Source organism: Podarcis vaucheri (genome assembly GCF_965113315.1).
Source record: "Podarcis vaucheri genome assembly, chromosome: 1".
NCBI classification, from domain to species: domain Eukaryota; kingdom Metazoa; phylum Chordata; class Lepidosauria; order Squamata; family Lacertidae; genus Podarcis; species Podarcis vaucheri.
In genome coordinates this window covers 119,628,734-119,650,465 of record NC_138759.1, presented here as the reverse complement: position 1 = coordinate 119,650,465, position 21,732 = coordinate 119,628,734, and the positions used below count along the sequence as shown (strand labels likewise).

At 44.3% G+C, this 21,732-nt stretch overlaps 1 protein-coding gene and 1 long non-coding RNA gene across 3 annotated transcripts in view; one reads left to right on the top strand and one right to left on the bottom strand.

The window, feature by feature from the left end:
• The window catches only part of SP3 (Sp3 transcription factor), a gene marked incomplete at its 5' end in the record, with an annotated part of 23,961 nt that extends 8,655 nt beyond the window's left edge, over positions 1-15,306 (bottom strand). The window contains 4 exons of one of the 2 annotated variants that reach the window (XM_082237137.1): positions 2,349-3,702; positions 13,876-13,980; positions 14,213-14,373; positions 14,875-15,306. In XM_082237137.1, coding sequence (XP_082093263.1) covers positions 2,349-3,702; positions 13,876-13,980; positions 14,213-14,373; positions 14,875-14,881 — 1,627 coding nt within the window. Of the gene's footprint in view, positions 1-2,348; positions 3,703-13,875; positions 13,981-14,212; positions 14,384-14,874 lie in introns of those variants that run through there. The other variant, XM_082237136.1, reaches the window with a different exon arrangement.
• LOC309525116 lies at positions 14,395-21,732 on the top strand. Its single transcript, XR_014216054.1, has 2 exons — positions 14,395-14,866; positions 20,429-21,732. It is a non-coding gene; the product is annotated as an uncharacterized lncRNA (long non-coding RNA).

The following is a 21,732-nucleotide window of genomic DNA, read 5'->3' as shown; positions in this document are numbered from 1 at the left end:
GAAAACACTATGGACTATCCTCGTAACTGCAGCTGGTTTATATGGCAAAGGGATATCTAACATTAACTCAGCACTGAACTTCCATCCGTAAATGATCTAAGTCTTTTACCGAGATATGTTTGCTAGGCACCTGCAGAGAATTCCAAATTCTACCTATCTGTGCATATCCAGGCCAATAGCTATACAGTTAGGTGGCATTCAGAAGAAACGGCTTTAACTGAAGTGCATGCAAGGGCTGGAATATGCCCAGTGGTTAGCTTGTTTTAACTTTCTTTATACAAACGAATGGCTTTGTAACATTCTGCAGTTTCTAAAGTGGTTTGCCATTTGGCACTGGGGGTGGGCAGGGGCTGCTAATCTAGAAACACAAGGCTGGATTCCACTGGACATGCCTTTCTCTTTGGATCCTGGCTACTATTTACATATGTGAAGTAAAACAAGAGCCACAAATCAACGAGGGGTTCATTTCTTCGTATTTAACAATCTTTAGCCTCTAACTGAATTCTCAAGGAGGTGTGGGTTATGTAAGCCGTGCAACTCAGTTCATAAGGTTACTGAGAATTTGTACAGTATTAATTTCTCTGGGTTGTATCTAATTGTGTCGTGGAAGGAGTAAGCATCTTTGACCTAGCAGAGACCCCAGTGAACAGAAGGGGGTGGCAAACTACAGTGGTACCTAGGGTTACATACGGTTCAGGTTACATACACTTCAGGTTACAGACTCCGCTAACCCAGAAATAGTGCTTCAGGTTAAGAACTTTCGTGCTCCAGCGGCAGCAGGAGGCCCCATTAGTTAAAGTGGTGCTTCAGGTTAAGAACAGTTTCAGGTTAAGTACGGACCTCTGGAACGAATTAAGTACTTAACATGAGGTACCACTGTATACCAATTTCTCCTTCAGTCTTCCAAATCACCTTCCTCTAATCCCCCCCAAAGCAAATTTGGGGGAGGGCAGAGAAGCTGAAGGGAAGAGGAAAAGAGAACTGGTAAATGATTCCCCTCCTTCTATTAGCACAGGGCTTCTCAAACTTGGGTCTGCAGCTGCTTTTGGACTACAACTCCCAGCCCCCCTAGCTAGCGGAACCAGCGGTCAGGGATGACGGGAGTTGTAGTCCAACAACAGCTTCAGACCCAAGTCTGAGAAACACGGCAATTAGCAAAAACATTCACTGGATGGAGAGGAACGAATAGATTCCACTCTTCAACTGCAAGAGAATTGTCTCTCTGCTTATCAAATTGGAATGTCAGTGGCACTGGCAAGAGTAATTGATTTGCTCCCACTCTTAACCCAAATTATTTTGCCGCTGTACTGAAAACCAAGAAACTGAATTGTACTTTTGCCAAAACTCAAGCCTTTGATCAGTAAATGAACCCATTAACCACCAGTGTTTCCTTCTGGATTTAACACCTTCTTCTTTGTACAATATTGCACATTCTTTGGATTCAAAATTCACACTACAATTTGCACTGCACTTGCTTAATGTAGTACTGCCGACGGAAAAAACTGCAGTCTGAACCCATGCTTCAAAATTTGCATATAGGCTCTGGTACAAGTTTTGGCCTAAGTGTTCTGTAAAAGCCAGCAACAAGTATTGCAAAGTTTGAGTCTCAGCAACTCTTCTGATATCAGGCTCATTTTCAAAACACGCTGAAGCTGCTTCGTAAATCAGTAGAGCAGCTAAGTTATATGGCAGATCCTAAACTGGATACCAAATAGCATCATTTGTATTGTTTAGCCCAATTCATCTTCATCCGTCAAAACTTGTCCAAGGTTTTTTGAAACATGGCCTCTGTACTACAAGCCAATGAACAACTAACCTTATCCCGTGTTGTCTTGCCATTGTTATAGATCTATTAAAAAAGTACTTCATACAATTAGATTTATAAAGTAAGTTACTAAACCATGGGAGGCATTCAATTATATTCACTGGTGGGAAAAATGGTACTTGCAGTTTCTCTTAGTCCCCCTCCAGCCCCCATTGGTCCCCCATAACATCTTATAGAGGGTCCCTCCACTCCTCTGGAGAAACCTTGGTGCATCAGCAGAAGCCCACTCACGCTTATGTTGCATCTCATCTCTGACATTTATGATCATTTGAAACATAAAGTTCAGAAAAATGAATTTCAGACATCGCGGACAGTGATATAACCAGTTTAAGGAGGACAAACTAGAACTTGACATTTCAGAAAGTGAACTATTCCCAGCTGTTGCAAAAGTATTTCTTGGGGAAACAGCAGCACAAAATCTTGTACACTTCCATGAACCCCCAAAAATATTGTGAACGTTTATCAATGTTAAAAGCATTAAAGGGACTAGTTTCACAAAGACGCGTTATAATGATATAAATACCTGCAGGACTGTCGGCATTTTCTCCTGAGTGCAGCTGAATGCCACCAGAATCTATGGAATTTATTGTAACTGTCTGTAGATTTGGCAACTGAGCAGTACTTAGGCTAACAGGAGTCGAAGTCAAGCCCCCGCTTGCTGCAACTTGACCCAGAGTGAGCGTCTGCACAGGGGTCAATGTTATTTGTTGGCCAGGGGCATTCTGCAGCTGCAAGTTCTGCAAGTTCTGCACTCCTTGCACTTGAAACGTCTGCCAGGTTATCTGCCCGGATGGGGTCACTGTCTGCGCCTGGATTAAAAACGTCCCAGGGTTCAACTGAAGCTGAAGATTCTGCAAAGCCTGTTGCGATATACCTTGGCCAGCTTGCACCCCGTGGATTGTCTGCTGCGCAATACCTTGTACAATTTGGGCTTGACTGGTTGTTTGCTGAGACTCCTGAAGCTGTATGTGCTGCACAATAGGCTGTGCTGTGGAGACCTGAATATTCTGAGCCTGTGTCTCTTCCGAGACAGATGTTTGGATATAATTTCCCTGAAGATCAGAACTGTGTACTTGCCCAGTATTAGTAGACAGGCTGTTTGCATTCTGCTCCAATATACTGGTACTGTCTATAGTTACAGGCAGTTGTGATGAAGAAGATGTTGGCACAAATAAGTCTGTATCGGTGGTGGTTTCCGTCATTTCAGGAGAAACCTGTTCAGCAGTCCTATCAGAAGTGTCCGAACTATCCATCGCCTGTGAAGTACTTATCAAATGCCCGTCGGCGTTAATGCCTGCAGTCATGGTTTGAGAACCACTTAGTCCCAGAGAATCTAGATCAACACTATTGATGGGAACAAAAGCAATATTTCCCGGCAGTCCAAGAGGAACGTTAGCAACTACCTGTGCTTGCCCAGGGAAAGACGAACTGCCAATGGTAACCCCTTGGACTTGGCCAGTCTGTGATAATATATTCTGAATATTACTAGAAGATGTTCCAGAGGCAATGATGGTTTGATTGGAGCCAGGAATGATTTGAATTTGACCGGTTTCTTGGTTTACACTACCGTTGTCAGAAGAGGCTGCAAAACCAAGCTGAACTTGCTGGCCATCAGCTGTCTGAATCTGGGGTATTACTTGATACTGGACATTGGGCACTGCGCCGTTTGACGAATCCGATCCAGACGCAACAGAAAATATCTGTTGATTCTGCAAACTCTGTAGGGGAAGAACATATTGCCCACTTGAAGTTACTGTGGCAGTCCCCGGGATCTGTACTATATTGCCAGCTTCATCTTTGATGGTTGTTGGCGTAGCAGACAGCACCTCCCATCTATTTGGAGTTCCTGCTAACTGCACAGATGACAAATCCCCTGCCTGAACAGAAGCAAAAAGAACAGAAAATCAAGACATGTAGATTTTACATGTTAGATTACATACAAACTGTACATCAATACATTGCGAACAGACATGTGATTTACAACTTCCATGCAACCTGGACTCAAATGCACTTAGAACTAATTTACCTCAGTAGGCCTGAACACACGCAGCTCTGTGCTCCATTGTGGCCTTTAACTACCATTTCAACACACTGTTACACTAGTCTAGTACACTGAAGGTTAATCGCCGGACAATCAATGTTGAAAAACATCAAGAAACTCACGTCAAGTATTTTATCTTTTCGACACCGGATCTTCCAATGCTAATCCATTATGCTGATCTTTGATAAAACCATTCTAACGATTTAAGTCCCCGCCATACTCCAATAAATGTGTCATACATGAATTTTAGGTTGGCTACTATGAGTTACATGAATATACATACATACATACATACATACATACATACACAGAGAGAATTCAGTTTTCATGGTCAAAAGCATATTTTGCATGTATACAATATTTCCCCTTTTCTGTCCTCCAGCCCCACCTCTTTGAACTGAGCTGGATGCCCCTCTACACAGCCTTTAGAGTCAAGGGCTACACAAAAAAGAACTAATATATATATAATTGACCCAAATATACTCGAATAAGAAACAATAAGTGTTGAAATTTTGCTATATAACCTTATTTTCACATTGTTAATGCCTGCTAATTCCTAGATGCTTTACGGGAGCAATTCTATCCGCTGTGGCAGAGTGGCTATGGGGCCGTTCCATCCTATGGACTTCCCTCTCCACGAGGGCCTCCTTGTCGCAGTGGCAGAAAGCTCAGCTGCCATTGTTCCTCTGCCAGCTGTACTGTGACTGCAGTTAGGGAGCTGGGGAGGATTCATGTCAGGGACACTATAGATTCACAGGCCTGCCCATTTCCAAGAGGTTGATTAGAGAAGAAAACCTATATACCATTTACTATACAGTCGGACCTTGGAAGTCGAATGGAATCCGTTCGACTTCCAAATGTTCGGAAACCAAGGAAGCTCCTGCAGCCAATCAGAACCCGAGTCGGACATTCAGGTTCCAAAGCAAGTTCGCAAACCGGAACACTCACTTCTGAGTTTGCGGCATTCGGGAGCCAAGGCGTTCGACTTCCGAGGTACGATTGTATACGTTTACAATTTACTATATACATTTCTGGATGAAATGTAGTTCTATTTTTAGAAAGCAAAATGCGGTGCCTTCTGTGCCCTGGCTGGCCCAAGCCCAGCAAGGCTTAGGAAGTGGCAGTTTTTCTGTCAGACACCCAACCACACCACTTACCAGGATTGCTCTGCCCAATGTTTCACGGAGAACATGTCCTGATCAGCACTAGAAGGTGGTAATAATTCATTTTGGAGATTATGGAAAAGCAGTACTAAATTAATTCGTGACAGACAGAAAGCATTTACCACGTGCTATCATTTCGGCTTGAAATATACTTAACCTTCTCTACTTAAACAGCAGCAGTGAGACTACAACATAACACTTTTCCAAGTATCCCCGCTGCATTGTGGAATGTTGTCCTGACTTGGATCCTAGCTGATCAGATGTCTTAAATCATTTTAGCCGCTTTTCTTGTCTTCCCAATGCGCGCTTTAGAAGTTAAGGAGGTTTGAGATAATACAATCAAATTGTTTGATTGCAAAATCAAAAAAAAGCTTAGGCAAAGTAATAGCGAAGGAAAAAACAAACAAGTTTAGCACAATAGATCTAAAGCTTAGTTACATTGCTACAGCATCCTAATAAATAACTGCTGTATTCATTAGAATGCTAAGTACTCCAAGAACAGATTCAGAAGCAGCTGCAGCTCAACACTGAAGTGCTTCGAAGGACAGGGTGTTTTTTTTCGGTTGCGGCACCTACCCTAGACCCTTGCAGAGTGAGGTCCATCAGGCCCTATTGTGGCACTGCTCCAAAAGGAGAATGAAGACCTGACATTTTTAAAAGGCCTCTGGTTAATTGTGAACTTTTTGATGGCTCGGTTATTTTTGTGCTGTTAAGATTCCTTAAATTAGTTTGCACATTGTTAATATTAATTTCAGTGAATAAGGAAGGGAGGTTGGGTTTCATTCTGTTTTTACTGGAGAAGTAGGTGAGATAGAATTGTTTAAAAGGATGTCGTAGAAAATAGACGACGCTAAATTTTCAAAGGCCCAAGTCTCCACTGTAATGAACTATTAAAGTTCACATTACAAATGATCCATTTCAGATCATTTTCCGAAAAGTATTGGCAATGGACAAGACTGGAAATAATAACAAACCATTTCTGGTCTTAGCCATCTGCCACATACTTATTTCTTTAAATTCAGTATGCTTCTCTTTCTCAGCCCCCAGTCAGAAGGCGGGCCTCTCCTTTATAAGGGCCCCTTCCTGCACATTATTAGGTTGTCCTTTTTTATACTTCATGCACCGACAACAAAAATCAAGAAAGGGACACGTGCTTGAACAGGGAATCTGCTCTCTCTCTCTCTCTCTTGTGCTCCTTACAAGATTTCAAACATCCCAGGGACACCCTGTGCTCCAAGGAGCAGAGTGGCACTTCCTTGCGCTGAGCAGCAGCCATAACGCAATGGTTTCATCATAGCTAAGCAGAATAAAGCAAAGCTGTAGAGTGCTGTGATTTCAGAACACTCCAGCTAGTCACACATCTTCCAAGACTCCTTGGATCTTCTCAAGTGTCTTTAATGCTACATCAAACATCGGATATGGCTACCAACCCACTGTATCTTAAAAGTATGAAATGTCTCAATATTTTTCAGCAGATGAATAAACAACGAATCAGTTCTCACACAGGTGAGATACAAGTCCCAAGGACTTCCTGTCACGAAGGATCTGGTCGCATGCCATTTACCCAGGCATAGGCAAACTCGGCCCTCCAGATGTTTTGGGACTACAACTCCCATCATCCCTAGCTAACAGGACCAGTGGTCAGGGATGATGGGAATTGTAGTCTCAAAACATCTGGAGGGCCGAGTTTGCCTATGCCTGCTCTTACCAATCTCAACATTCTGATGAATTGTTTTCCAAAAGTCAAAGTATAAAATAACGGAAAAGAACCAGTCAGTCAGGGACAGGTATCTTACAGCAAAGCATTTTGCTGCCACTTCTGAACACAAGGAATTGTCCTTCGTTCCAACTACAGTTAAACAAACTAGGATGAATCCTTGGAAATAATCCTGGTTTTCTTTCAACTAACTAGTCCTCAAAGATCGGACCCTGCTGTGGTCAAAGGTGAATCTGAAAGCTTTCATTCTTCGCCTCTTCTCATGTGAAGGAAGACAGAGGCGTGTGTGAACCTGGGAGTCACCATAGCATGCTCAAGCAGACATCTGAACCAGGCCAATAAAAGTAATTTATGTTAAGCTTAGTTAATTTGGAGTGCAACTGGACTTTGTTCGTGCATCTTTTTAAGCGGTGGAGCGCTAAGAAAAAATAACTTCAAAAAGAAAAGTGAGAAGCCATTCTTTTTTGGAAATTAAGTTTTGAAAACTTATTTCCAGATATTTTATAGTTTAAACAGCTTCTAAACAAATTGTTTCTACGGTGTTAAACAACTTTTATCTATTTCAGACTAACCACCAAGGCATGAATAACTATTTCCAAACCAAATTCAAGAATTTCAGCTGCATTAAGAATATTTAAAAACTCGTAAGAGTCCCCCCCCCCATTTTTTTCAAGGATTAATTCAACCATTGGTCTTACCTGAGATGAAAAGCACTCACTACATTTACACAGTACCTACTTGGGGTTATGTTTACACTACAAGCAACCCTCATTTTGCACAGGGGTTACGTTCCGGACCCCAGCAAGCATCAGAAGGGCTGCATAAAGTGTTCCTTTCTGTCCCTTTAGGGACGTTTTAGTGATATTTTCAGGTCAATTCCGGGTCCAGTGCTGTACGCGCATGATCACGTGTAAATAGGTTGTTGCCTGTACTCAGATTTCTGATTCTTAAGTCTACCAGAGATACCAGCTGTCAGATCTAAGTTACCTACAGCTCCTTATGACAATACGTAATTAAAATGCCTACAAAATGCCTACATATTGCCACTATATAATTGGGATGTGTACAAAGTATTGCATTATTACAGTGCGCTGTAAACATCATTAGATTTAACCTCAATACTGAATATATTTAATTAGAAGTAAATCCCACCAAGTTAAACAGAACTTAACTTCCCGGTTAAGTGTTCTTCAAATCACAAGCACAGGGAGCTATTTATATAAACACATTAGTTTCTCTTATAGTTATGGTATACAAATGCTACACCAGTACACTTATAATATTTCCAGTTCATAAAAATATTGTCTTTCCCCCTAACATCAACAAGTCCTACTTCTGAAGATTATTCAGTTTCAGAAACATAATATTGATTTCTAAAACTTTGCTGATGTTATTATTGCTACCATCGCTCAAGCTTTTGCTTACATTTTCAGTGGAACATTATCTATTCAAACAAACAGGAGGGCAGCCTACGCAATTACAGCAAAAAGCTTATTGCGGGTTTCAAGAAAGGTTATGCACCTATGTAAAAGTTGGCATTTATTACACAGTGAAGCAGTTCTGTATCAATATAAGATCCGTATTAAATCTTCTATAATTTGGGATCCTGCAAGGCATTTCGAGAATCAATTATTGGGAAATCCCCTGCTCCCGACTGTACAATAGCACAAGACAGCTAGGCTCCAGGGCAGCAGGAATACTCTCGTGCAAAACCTCATACAGCATTATTACTGACGCTCAGGGCCAAGTGAGCAGGAGGCACAATGTTCATCAAGTCTTGAAACACGAGCAAAAAGTGCCCTCCCTTCGCCACATGAGCTTTTTTCTCCCTCATTCCAGATACTTCAAGCCACAGAGCTTTCCCCCTTGTCTTAGTTAACCCACCCACCCCGACACAAGATAATCCTTTTAGCTTATTGCATCCTAGGAGACGGGGGAAGTGAAGCTGCAAGATTCACACCTCACCATTTTTCTTTTGGGAAGTCTCCCCAGAGCATGTAGAAACTCTTACCTTGTCTCTTTATGGATCCTTCTTCTGAACCCTACTTGGTGCCCTGGGGCACCCAGTCTTCTCTTAGAAGGAATAAGGTGGGGCCAAGATGATGAATCTGGAAATCCCCTTTCAGCTTTCATCTAGCCCTGCAGTTTACCACCACAGTACAATGCAATTTTTCTATTGAACTGACTGCTGAAGCTCAGGGTTAGGTGAGCGGGAAACTATGCTGCATGGCAAATACATGCCATGAGGAACATGTTCCCTGTCCCCAACTGCCTCCTCCAGTTAATATTTTTTTTTAAATGTTTGATGTCTTACTGTGTTTTAATTTGTTGAAAGCTGCCAAGAGTGGCTTGGGTAACCCAGTCAGATGCACAGCCCATACATTTATTATTATTTATTTGTTCTAGATACAGGTAGGCAGCCTGTTGGTCTGACGCAGTCGAAATATATTTTTAAAAAATTAAAAAATTGTCCAACAGCACCTTAGAGACCAACTAAGTTTGTTCTCGGTATAAGCTTTCATGTGCATGCACTATTCTTCAGATACCGAGAACAAACTTAGTTGGTCTCTAAGGTGCTACTGGACATATATATATATATTTGTTGTTGTTGTTGTTACACTATTATATGTTAAAATAAAAAAATTCCTTCCAGTAGCACCTTAAAGACCAACTAAGTTAGTTCTTGGTATGAGCTTTCGTGTGCATGCACACTTCTTCAGATACACATATGTTAGTAGCTCAAACAGGCCAGTTCTGTCCCCTCCTTCCTATCACCCCCACCCCAATTCAGCTGACACCCACAGCACAATTTTAGCCCTGGTTATCTGGCTGTTTTGTTTCCATCCCTCCTTTAAATGTACAAAATCATTTGGTTCAGCAGATCTGGAAAGTCCTGCAAATATGCACAAGCCAGAACACTGTTTGTGGATGTTGCCATTTCACTGCCAATCTGATAGGAATGGGACCACTAAGTTCACCATTTATTTTTTTTTAAAAAGTAGAACTACAGTCAGGAACACCTAACAGTGCTGTTTGGTGATCAGTTCTGTTATTTACGCACCTTCTGAAAGCTCCTCTTGCTGTGTTATGTACTACTCAGGAACAAGGATGGGTGTCAGCCCCAGCCTCTTAACACGGGAGGTGAGTTGGTTGCTAGAGAAAGACTCATTTCTTCCTTACTCAATGCTATGTCTCCATGTAGCACAGAAGGAACATTTACGACATAGGGCACATACTCCCCAGCCGTTATCCCTACCCACTTCTGAGATGCTGTATGTTGTTCCAGACTCAGATAGCTCCTGCTCTCCCAGTTACCACCCTCAGCATGGCCAACCATGTTTTTTTTTGGGGGGGGGGGGTATTTACAACCTTGTATTGTTGTGAATAGCCAAGGAAACCCCTAAGCATGCGGAAACCCCCACTATGCGTGTGAATTGCTGCCAAATATTTAGAGGCAGGGCCACAAAGTTCAGTATTCGGAAGGATGGTAGTGATGCAATCCCAGGGGAATCGGTAGAGATCCTGGAGGTTCAAAAAGGTTGTACTCTTTTGCAGAACTGGCAGGGAGACCTATGTGGAGATAATGTTTAAAATAGGGCAATAATTTGGGCTTGCTATATTCAGAACAAATTTCTAATTTGCTATTGTTTGACCAATTCAGATACAGCAACTGGCCTTGTTCGCATGCCACATTAAACCACCGCTTAAAACAAAGTGCAGTTAATAGCAATACTCTCTCATTCCTGATGCCATGCCAGAGATAAGCCAGAGTCTTGGGCTGACATGCCATCTAAACCACTAGAAACAAACAAGGTTTGTCCTTGGTTCTGGGAAAACAAACCATAAAAGAAATTACAGATGATGCAACGAATCAGACTTGGCTTGTTTTGTCTGTGGTGCATATTCAGCACCAGGAGAGAAATACCATGGGAACTTTTGAGTAGCAGGCACCAACACATTTCCCTTTCACATTAAATCATAACTTGTTTTCAACTACTGTGATGTGTTAACTAGGAATCAGAAGTGATCACAAATTCTGTTCACAATGGCCGACCTGCTGTGATACCTGAACTAGACTTTAGTGTAAAGCACACTCTACAAAATTAGTCCTAATTAAATGGCCCAGTAAGTCAGGGAAGGAAATATTAGCATTATATCTGTGGCAAAATTCTAAATTCCGGAAGACAATTCTCATAATTTAACTTCCTGTTAAATTTCTGAAGTATGGCTAGACTATAGTAGTCTAATCCAGAAATCAACTTTGCAAGTTACTAGGGTGAGGTCTAAAGTAAACTGAATTTGGGAATGCAAATATTATGACTTGATCCTCGCTGCATTGGAAAGTTTGATAAGAAGTTGGACATAATTTAAATCTTAATCTTAAAAGGCTTGGGGGGAACCCAGTTCCTTTTTCCAATTATTATAAATGCTGACAATTACTTTTAGCAACATCTCATTGTGGATGAGAGATTTGGGGTAGGTGGCTTGCTTTCCTATCTGAGTGTGTAAGAATGTGTTTGCAATTTCCCTTCCCATTCACAGGAGAATTCATTGATACCAGAGATGAGACACAAAGATGAGATCGTTTTGTTGCTATTTAGTTAGCACTTTTACTTGCAATGATTCATTTCGTTAAGAAACAGTCCATTAAATGCCATTAAGGAAGTATCTGCTCTAGAAGATTCCTTTCAGGAAAATTCATGCCAATGCTTCTCTTCTCCAACTATTTTCATCTACTGCCATTATTTATATATTTGATATGTAGAAATACCATCAGAGGTCTCAGAATTACTAGTATTATGAAAAGCACAAGAGAACGCCATGTGTGATCAGCTACATCCTGGATTAGCTATAGTTGGAGAAAGGCACACTGAGAGAAATGGTTAGAAAAAGGGGTGGGAACCATAATTCTAGTCTGGATCCGAGGCCTCTCCTCTTTGGCCCTGCCTACCCCCAGATGGAAATTAGGCTAAGAAAAAAGCTCCTATTGGTGCCAAACTACCAATCAGAGAGGAGCTATTGAGTAAAAAGAGGTATTCCTTACCCATTTTTGGCTTTGGCCGTGACATACAGTCAATAAAAGGTACCAAACCAATTACCACCAAGGGAATGTGGCTGCCAACATAAAAAGGACGCCCACCACTGATTTAAACCATTTATCCAAACATATAAATATTTGCAGGGAACCATAACATTTTGTGGAAAGGTCTTTTTCATTTGTGCTCTTTTTCACTCTCCTTTTTTTCTGTCTCTGTCTCACATGCCTGCTTCTTGCCTGCCCACATTTCCTGTAGCCAATTCCCAATTACCTTTTAAAAGCTCATCCCATTTATAAGGCTAAACCATTATCAAAATAAGTGTTTTAACGTTACCGGAGTGCCATTTTAGATCCTGTTTTAATAAATTTATTGTAGGATGGAGAATGTGAAAACCTTGCTTCAGGCTCTCTGAGAACCAGAGACTACATTGCTGCATTATTTTTCCTTTGCGTCACACATTTGGAAGGACACAGATGAGCAAGTTAAAATTTGGCTCTATTCCAGGCTCTGACACTAACTCACTGAGGCTGTGGACAAGTGATTAGCTTCAACTACATCTTAGCTTCCTGGTGTGCAATGAAGATAATAAATACTTTTCGTTCTGCTGTGTGAGGCTACATTCCTTAATCCACTCACATGGCTTTTAAATGCCACTGAAATTGACAGGGCTCATAAGCACTCAAAGGGGCCACAGAAGCATACATTAAAATTAAGAAGGGACCATCAGATGCCAAATAACCTGGTTCAAGTTATCTAAGATGACACTGGAACAGTGTATGACTGCGAATGTTTACTCAATAGTCCCGCTGAATTCAAAGGGACTTATGCACATGTATGCAAAGGACTGAATTCAAACAGTCACTGAAGCTAATGAAAGTTCTCCCATGCTATCCACATACAGCTACCTAATCACTCTATTCCCCTCCGCCGCAGTACTCATTTCCTATTCACACCATAAACACTATCTAGAGAACAACCAGGAAGCCACAGAAAAGATGAAGATTTTCATTCGGCATCGAACATACAATTCCCTATATCACCCACGTACAGACGCGTTCGAAATTAAAGAGAGTATCCATTTCTGGCAAACCCATGGAATCAAATCTGAAAGGTTAACGTAAAATGCCAAATCATCCCACCGCTTAAAACTTGCATTTCAATTAACCCCCCCCCCACACACACACCTTCAAACCTGCTCCTTTTTAACAGCAAAGCACTGACATGTTGTTTTCCGTCACATCCTATTCCTAGCAGGCACCTCTAAAAACTAGTATTTACCGGGCAGATAACACACAAGGAAAGAAAGCAAAGTGGTGGTGGTTTGAGTGTCAAAACTTCCCTTTTTCACACACACACACAAAAACACTGATCTGCAGTGTACTGTTAACTGCGCCCAGAAACAGCGTTCAAAATAGCTCGCTTCCGCTAGGGAGTACAGGCTGCCTTTTCTTTTCTCCTTTCCCCCCCCCTTCCCTCCAACCAGCCATTTTGCCCTTAAAGTGTCTTCTCGCTTCCTCCTCTCCTTCAACCCAGCCTACATTTTGTGCTGCTGCGGGGTTCTGGGGTGACAGCTGACATTCAGGAGCAGGAAGGGGGGTGGGGTGGAAAGCCCAGATAGACCTCCCTTTGCCTTGGGGGGTGGGGAGGAGGAGGAGGGGTGAGCGGGAGAAACCAAAGCTTCCCGCCTCTCTGCCTGCCTGCCTTCCCCACCACCCCACCTCCCCAAACCTGCGCCGCCGCCCCGTCAAGCCCCGTTTGAAGATGCAACGAGAGGCGCCGCCGGCATTCAGAGGCTCGAGGGGATGTCCCGGTGCCGCCTCCTCCTCCTCCTCCTCTCTCCCCCACCCCAGGGATCCCGCCCGCCCGCCCGCCCGGCTCCTCCCGGAGAGGCAGGGGAGCTCGGGGACCCCCTCTCCCCGGCAGGTCGGCCTTGCGATCGTCCCTCCCCCGGGCGGGCGGGCAGTGCTCTGCGGTGTCTCTCCGCGTCCCTCCCCCCGGGCGGGCGGTCGGTCTGCGGCGTCTCTGCCTCTCTCTCTCCCCCCCCCCCCTTCTCCGGCAGGCCGTGCGAGCGCGGCGGGGCGGGCACTTACCGCTCCGGCAGGCGGAGAAGCGTCGTCGTCGTCGTCCTCCGGCGACGGCGGCCCGATCTTGCTGCAGGTAGCCGCCAAGAGCGCCAGCGGCGACGGCTGGGTGTCCTGGGGTGGGGTGAGGGGGGGGGGGAAGCGGGAGACAGGCGGCGGGAGAGGTCGGTTAGTGCGGGGCGCGTCTCCGTCGGTCCCCTTCCCTCCGCCCGCGCAGCAGCGCCGCCGCAGCCACCGAAACCCCGCGCTCGCGACGTGTCACCGCCGGGGGGGGTGGGGAGGAGGGGGAAAAAGAAGGGCTCCGGGCCCGAAGCCTGGCTGCTTCACCCGCCCTCCCGCCTCTCACCTGCGGGGTGCCCGACTCGTCCGAGGCGTCGGCCGAAGCCGCTGCAGAGCCGCCGTTCCCGTGCTGCAGATATTCGCCGTGGGGGCCGCCGCCGCTGTTGCTGCCGCTGCTGTCCACGTCCAAGGCAGCCATTTCCTCTTGTTTCACGGGCTTCTCCGGAGCTGCGCGCATAACGGGGGGGGGGGAGTAGTTGGAGAAGGGGGGGGGGTTAGGGAAAAAAAAGATAGGCCGGGTTGTTTGGTGGTGCGGGGGGGTTGGAAGGAGAAGTTGGGCGGTGGGGGGGGGAGGCGGAGAGAATCGGTCGGAGGGGGGAGGGGAGGAGAGTCACTGGCGGGCGCGCTCGCCCCCTCCCTTCCCCATCACCCCGGCGCTTGCTCGCTCGCTGGCTCGCTCCCTCCCGCGCAAGGCGAGCCCGCCCTGCTTTCCCTCCGCTCCCCTCCCTCTGTTCCCTCCTCCTCCTCCTCCTCCCTCCCTCCCTCCCTCCGCGCCGCTGCCGCCGTCCCTGCTGCCCCTGCCCCTCTTTTCTCCCTCCTCCCCCTGGCTCTGCTCCTCCTGCTCAGCCAGTGCCGCTCCAGCCACACTCGCAGGCAGACACGCGCGGCGGCGGGCGGGCGAGCAGCAACCGAGGCGGCGGCTCCCCAACAACAAGGCCCCGTACGTACCGGTCATGGCGGGAGGACGAGCGAGCGACTTGGCAGGCGAGGAGGGAAGGGAGGGAGGAAGGAAGGAAAAGCGCTGGCTTGAACCCCGCTGGTCTCTGGCCCGCAGGCCCCGCTGGCGGCCGCTGCCGCTGCTACGGCTAGGCAGCCGCCGCCGCTGCTGCTGCTGCTGTCGCCACCGCCGGGGACATGCTTATTGTGCGCGCGGGGTTGAAGCGGCGGCGGCGGAGGAGGTGGTTCTGCTGGTGGTGGTGGTGGAGGAGGCGGAGGCGGCCTGGCTCCCACTCCGGGGTCCCCCCCCCCACTTGTTTTGATTGACGGTGCGAGGAAGCCGAAAGGTGGAGCTTGGAGCAAAAGGGAAGAGGGGGCCCGGCCGACACCGCCAGCACCACCACTACTACCGCCGCCTTGCGCGCGCGCGCCCGCCCGCCCTGAGAGCTGGCCCGGAACTCCCGCCTCCCCCCCTCCACTTTGCTCTCGCGGCGTTCCATGCAGCTCATTGGCTGCGGCGCCGCGCGGCCCGCGCTCTCACTGGCCCTCGCCTCTTGTCGCTCAGCCCGCTTGCGGGAGCGGCCCCCGCTCCCCTCCTCCCCCTCCCTTGCCGAGGTGGCTTCCTGTTTGCCAGGGTTTGTGTGAGAGACAATGAGCGAGGCCTTGCTCGGGTGGGCTCGGGCTGAGGGGGGGGGGAGAGAGCCAGGCCGCGGCGGCCGCCTAAACCGGCGGTTGGAAGGGAGGCCCTGAGGCAGCCGCGTCAGGGCTGTTGGCCTTTTCCCTCATGACAGAGGTTCGCTTTGTAAAGCGCCTGAGGCCTGCTCCCCTCAGAACGGTTCTCTCCTCGGGCCCTGCTCGATTTCCGTGGGAGACTCGGCAGGGTTTGAATTCTCCCTCGTTCCGGCTGCCACTCAGCGTTTTGTGACAGCGGCTCTAGGGAGGAGGAAGAGGAGGGAAAGTTGGAGGCTGCGCTTATGGACCGAAAACAAAACCACCCCTCCCCCCAAAAAATAAAAAAAATTCTCCAGTTAAAATGTCGGCGCGCTGCGGGCCAATCAGGCCTCGCTTGCGAATGTTTTGAAGGCCCTGAAGTGCCAGACCCGGGCCTTGTGCCTACGTGTTAATGTCATCTGTTAACTTTTTTCCAGAAGCGGGTTTCTTTTTTAAAAAAAATTCAGGCCTTAGTTCCCACGAGCTAAAAGGACATTGATTTCCAGTATTTAGTCTCTGGTTAAGAGAGTTTTGAATATGAATGGGGCTTCGTCTTGGCGAATGATGAGCTTAGTAAAACACTTGAGTTTTAAAATTATAAACAGTTGAACATCTCTAATTTCTCTGCATGGTTTTAAATAATCAGCTTTTACATTGCTTACTGTGAGTTCATAGAGCAACATAAAAAAAATACTGCTTAAAGCACAAAAGCAGTAAATCCACATTTCTCAGTTGCAAAACTGCCGTGATTATAGTGAAATTCCTTCCAGTAGCACCTTAGAGACCAACTAAGTTTGTTACTGGTATGAGCTTTTGTGTGCATGCACACTTCTTTAGATACCTTTGTTTTTATTGTGACTATGGCAGACCAACACAGCTACCTACCTGCAACTGTGATTATAATGGTTCTGAATTGTTCCTGAAGAAAGCAATTCCATCTCCCACTGAGATCAATGGCGAAATATCCATTGATTTAATTCTAATGGATCGGGCGCTAATCCACAAGCATTTCTTGAATTAGGATCTGTATAAATTTGTCAAAATTACATGGATGATTTTTTTAGATGTGTTTTGGATTTTTGTTATTGATATGTGTCACACCAAAATGCACTTAAACTATAAATAGCACAGGGATTGTTTTATATATTTTTGCGTAGATCCCTTGTTGAGTTTGAGGTTGGCTTGAAGGCAGTGTTGAACTCTTGAAGACATGCGTTCTGATACTGTCCATGTTTGCTAAGAATTAACTGATACTGTTAAGTGGTGGGGGACTTCAGCATACAATCTGTGGTTAGTTCAGGACTTTTTGACATCTTAGTGAAAAGCATTTAGTGAGCATAATAACTGACACAGCACATGATGGGAATAAGTTGGATTCTATATGTTATGAAATACAGTCTGTTCATCAGACGTAGAAATTGCCAGGATTTGGTCATTATGTTCTAAGTGTAGGTACAATAGACCAATATACATGAGACTTCCTCCTTTTCTATGTCTATTTGTGGCTGGCCAAGAATGGATGGTGTTCATGTTATCAGATGGTGTGTAGCTATAAAACTGATCAAAGCAAAATAATTTTTCTGTTTCAGTTTTGGATTACTTTCAGTTAAGGCAAGGGAATAGTCATGAATTCATCCATATTTAAAATATTGCATATTTTCATTTTAAAGCACAAGCGAGTTTCCCCCTTATTTTGGTTGTGGGAGCAAGAAAGCTGAAAGGAGACTTGCAGCAGAAGAGGGAGATGTGGCTTGACAGCACCATCACCACAACTACCTCCACCTTGCCTATCAGCTCAGACTCCCCCCCCCCTTAGTGCTCCTAGCGACTCATTGGCTGCAGTGCTCTGTGGCCTAGACACTTTCTGCCTCAAGCCAACAGGAAACCATGTAAATGAATAATGTGAGGTTTTTTGTACCCCTGAACATATTGCATTAACTCATTATCCTGACTTAATAATAATGTAAACATGAAAATTAATACTGATTTATGAGACATTTTGGGCAGCTAATGTGAAAGTAGCTGTTGGGCACTGTTCACTGAACCCCAGTTCATCAGTGAAAGGGAACCGTGGACACACACAGCTTCAGAGGTTAGATGTAGTAACTACTCTCAGCAGAGGGAATACAGAAATCAAAAGCTTGCAACCAATTCAAAACACTGAAAATCTTTCCTAAAAAGGGTTGTCTTGGTAATATGGCGAACTGCCATTAGGGAAGAAGCAAGGCCGGCCTTGGGAGGGATCAGTTCAGGCCGCAGTAGCGAGAAAGGCCTTTTCTCTTATCCCAACCAGATGTATTTTCAGGAGACGGAAGAGGGCTTCCATTGATAGTTCTTAATATGTGGGAAAGGTTGTGTGGGAGAAGATGGTCCTTCAGATAGCATGTTCACAAACAGTAACGGTTAATGGATGTTTTTACAATCTTTGAAACTGCCAAGAAAAATATTGTCCCTGGAATATATAAATAACTGTAAGCAAACAGTGTCATGTTTGCCCCAGTTTGTTCTTTTAGATAGAACTTCTTCAAGTTTGATAAAAGGTCATGGATTCAGTTTTAATGAAGAGTGAGAGTAGATTTGAATGTGTCTCTTTGTATTATGTTTTCTAGGGGACACAATATATATATATATATACAGTGGACCCTCTGGATACGAATTAAATTTGTTCCGGGGGTCTGTACTTAACCTGAAAAGTCTGTAACTGGAGGCGCCGCTTCAGCGCACACACGCGGCATGATGAGCACTTGTGCGCATGCGCGCGCGGTGAAACCCAGAAGTATACACTTCCAGGTTTGCCACGTTCACAACCCGAAAGTTACATATCCAGAGCAGTATGTAACTGTGTGTGTGTGTGGTGTTGTTTAGTCATGTCCAACTCTTCGTGACCCCATGGACCAGAGCACGCAAGGCACTCCTGTCTTCCACTGCCTCCCACAGTTTGGTCAAACTCATGTTAGTAGCTTCGAGAACACTGTCCAACTATCTCGTCCTCTGTCGTCCCCTTCTCCTTGTGCCCTCCATCTTTCCCAACATCAGGGTCTTTTCCAGGGAGACTTCTCTTCTCATGAGGTGGCCAAAATATTGGAGCCTCAGCTTCAGGATCTGTCTTTCCAGTGAGCACTCAGGGTTGATTTCCTTAAGAAATATAATATTATATATATTATTATATATTATTACATTATATTATGTGTCCCCCAGAAAACATAATACGTACAAAGAGACATATTCAAATATATATACACACACATGCTCAAAATATCTGATTAAATGGAAAATGGCTTTAAATTTTTTTTATTGCCTTTCATCTATCCTGTTAAAGTTTTTAGTATAGTGCCTGTCTGACTGCAAATCTGTCTACGCTACTGTGCAATGGTATTGTGTTACACACCACATAGATAAAGCTGTCAAACTTGTGTTTTGAATACATTTTCAGGATTTGATGAGTAGGGCTTTTCAAATCGGGTTGAGACTCTGCATGTCTGGTGCATGCATACTCTTTCAACACAGGAGCAACAGTTTTCAAAGGTTGCTTATAGTGATACACACTCTATACATGTATAATGTTGAGAACCACAGTCATTTGCAGATATCAAACAAACACCAAAGAACAAATTAAACTCCAGATCAGAGAAAAGGTCCAACAATGACATGAAAGCGGAGTTCAATTTTTATTTAACCAACTGAACCCTAGGCCTAGCCTGTGCTGTGGTATAGAATAATATGGAGCCATTAAAACACTTGAGCTTTGAGAGCAGCTTTCAGTACAGTGATAGATGTCACTGGCAATTCATGGTATCTGTTTCATATGTATTTTTACAGCCATCCCTATAGTAAAGTTTCGTTGTGGTTTACATGAAAAGAGCCTGCTACATCAGGCCCGTGGCTCACTTAGTCCAGCATCCTGTTTTCACAGCGGCAAACCAGAGACATGTGGAAAGCATGCAAGCAGGGCATGAACACAGCAGCACTCTGCCCACTTGTGACTAAAGGCAATGAGTATTCAGAAGTGGAACACAGCTATTGTGACTACTAGCCAATGATGAGCTTTATCCTCCATGAATTTGTCTAATCCTCTTTTAAAGCCATCCAAGTTGGTGGCTCCCCATTTATAGAAAGTTCTCCCCAGGGAAATTCTGCTAGTGCCTTTATTATACACATTTAGGTGCCAGGCTATAACGTTCCTCTTCAGCCTGGCTGATTAATACCCAATGCCCTTCTAAATGTGTTTGGGGAGGGGAGGGGCGTTCATTGGTTTGTGTCTTTAATGTTCTTGCTTTTCTTATGTATTTCGTATTTTTATGTTGTGAACCGTCCTGAGATGAAGGCGGGTATACAGATTTAACAAATGAAATAAAAATAACTGCTTTGGTAGTATTTGTAAATCTATATAAAGATTGTATGTTTATGTCAATTGTGGCAGAATAACAAAAGAATTTGATTTTTTTAAGATAGGAATGGTTTGGTAGTATGTTAGGTGACAATGAAAGCTGAATAGTAAAGCCATGCCGCCAGTTAAATGGGACAAAGGTCTGAAACCTAGTCCTTAGAGTGGAAAATTCATCAGCCATGCTGAAACTCCCTTTGCCCCGAAAAAAATAATAAGGAAAATTAGCTAGGTGGAAAATGTAAGATAGCAGACATTACCACATTTTCCCTTATCAAAGGCCCAGTAAGGTGTTTTTGATACCTTAAGTAGAAGTAATTGTGATAAAGGTACCCATATTGTTTGACATTAAACATAAGTTGGCACTGTTATTTCCCCCAACATATTTTTTTAAAAAGCTTTTATGGGTTATTGTGAATATATTTTATTTGAAACATTTGTAATTTTTTACTTTTTTACTTTTTTTTACAGTGGCATGTGTAATGTACGCAAATCTCCCAGCAGCCAAACAATGCCAACCCCTATACTGAAAGTAGTTCCAGGGGCTCAGCCAGAAAGAGGAGATGGGAAGACATGATGCATGGCCTGTGTATATTAGTTGATGAAGAGTATAAGGATACCAGAAGTGCCTTTCACATAGACTTGTGGAATAAAATGAATGAAGAGTCAAGCACTGGAGCGCACTGTATAAATACGGAATTGGTATGAGAACGTGGATTGGGATAGTAGTCCGGAAGGTAATGTATTTTCACAAAATACGCAAGGCTACCTTTGCATCTAGAAGGAAGCTGCGGCAAGCTGTACGTAGGAACAAAAAAGAAGACAAAATGGTAGTGCCGTGTGCTGAGCGATGCAACAAAATTGTCGTAGTCCATCACCACTGACTCTGTATCAAGAACCAGATGTGATGCCCTTCATAATAAAAATGTATGTGTATTTAAGGTGCAAGGAACCCCAAGTCATGGCAGTATTGTCTATATATCACCAAGTGATTAACTCCAGATGACAGCAATTCCAGAGGTTCCACAAATGTTTTTCAAGCATATTATGGTGCATTTGGTTGAAAGACCCAATAATATTAGAGGGCTTTCTAAAATACTCTCAGGTTTCTTACAGGCTTTATTTATGGAACAAAATTAGCCACAATAAGGGAGGTGTTTCCAAACAAGCAACAAGTGGACAGTGATAAACAGTTATTCAACAGGGTTGCCATGTGTTTGCATGCTATTCCATTTACTGAAGCTGGGTTGATGTGACAAACACACATTGAAGCACAAAATAATTCAAAAGAACCCAAGGGCCTATGCAAACATAGCTCAGAAATACTGCTGTTAAAGGCTTTTGAAATGACTGTGATGATCCAAACAGATTATAACATGGACATCACTGGTGTTTTCCATCATTACTGGGAAGCAAATATCATTTCAGGCTCAAGTTTAAAACACTATTTTAGAGGTCTGGTAAGAATGTTATTAACTTGACAGAAACGGATTAGTTGACTCAGATACCCCTATATTGAGAGATCAGAAATAGCAAAGGAAAACATATTTTTCACCTAGCAAAATTTTCCTCAAGTTTTGGGGTGAGTCATCTTCGTCCAATATACTCTCCACCCATTTAAGGTACTAAAACAACCTTCAAAAACGCCTTTTCCTTTTGCTCAAAACAAGTACAAGCTGAAAGCTGTTTCAATGCACCTGTTGGCGATCCTTACCACTTTGTATTGATACTACTGATGATACATTCTACTCAATAAAATTATATTTTTATACTTA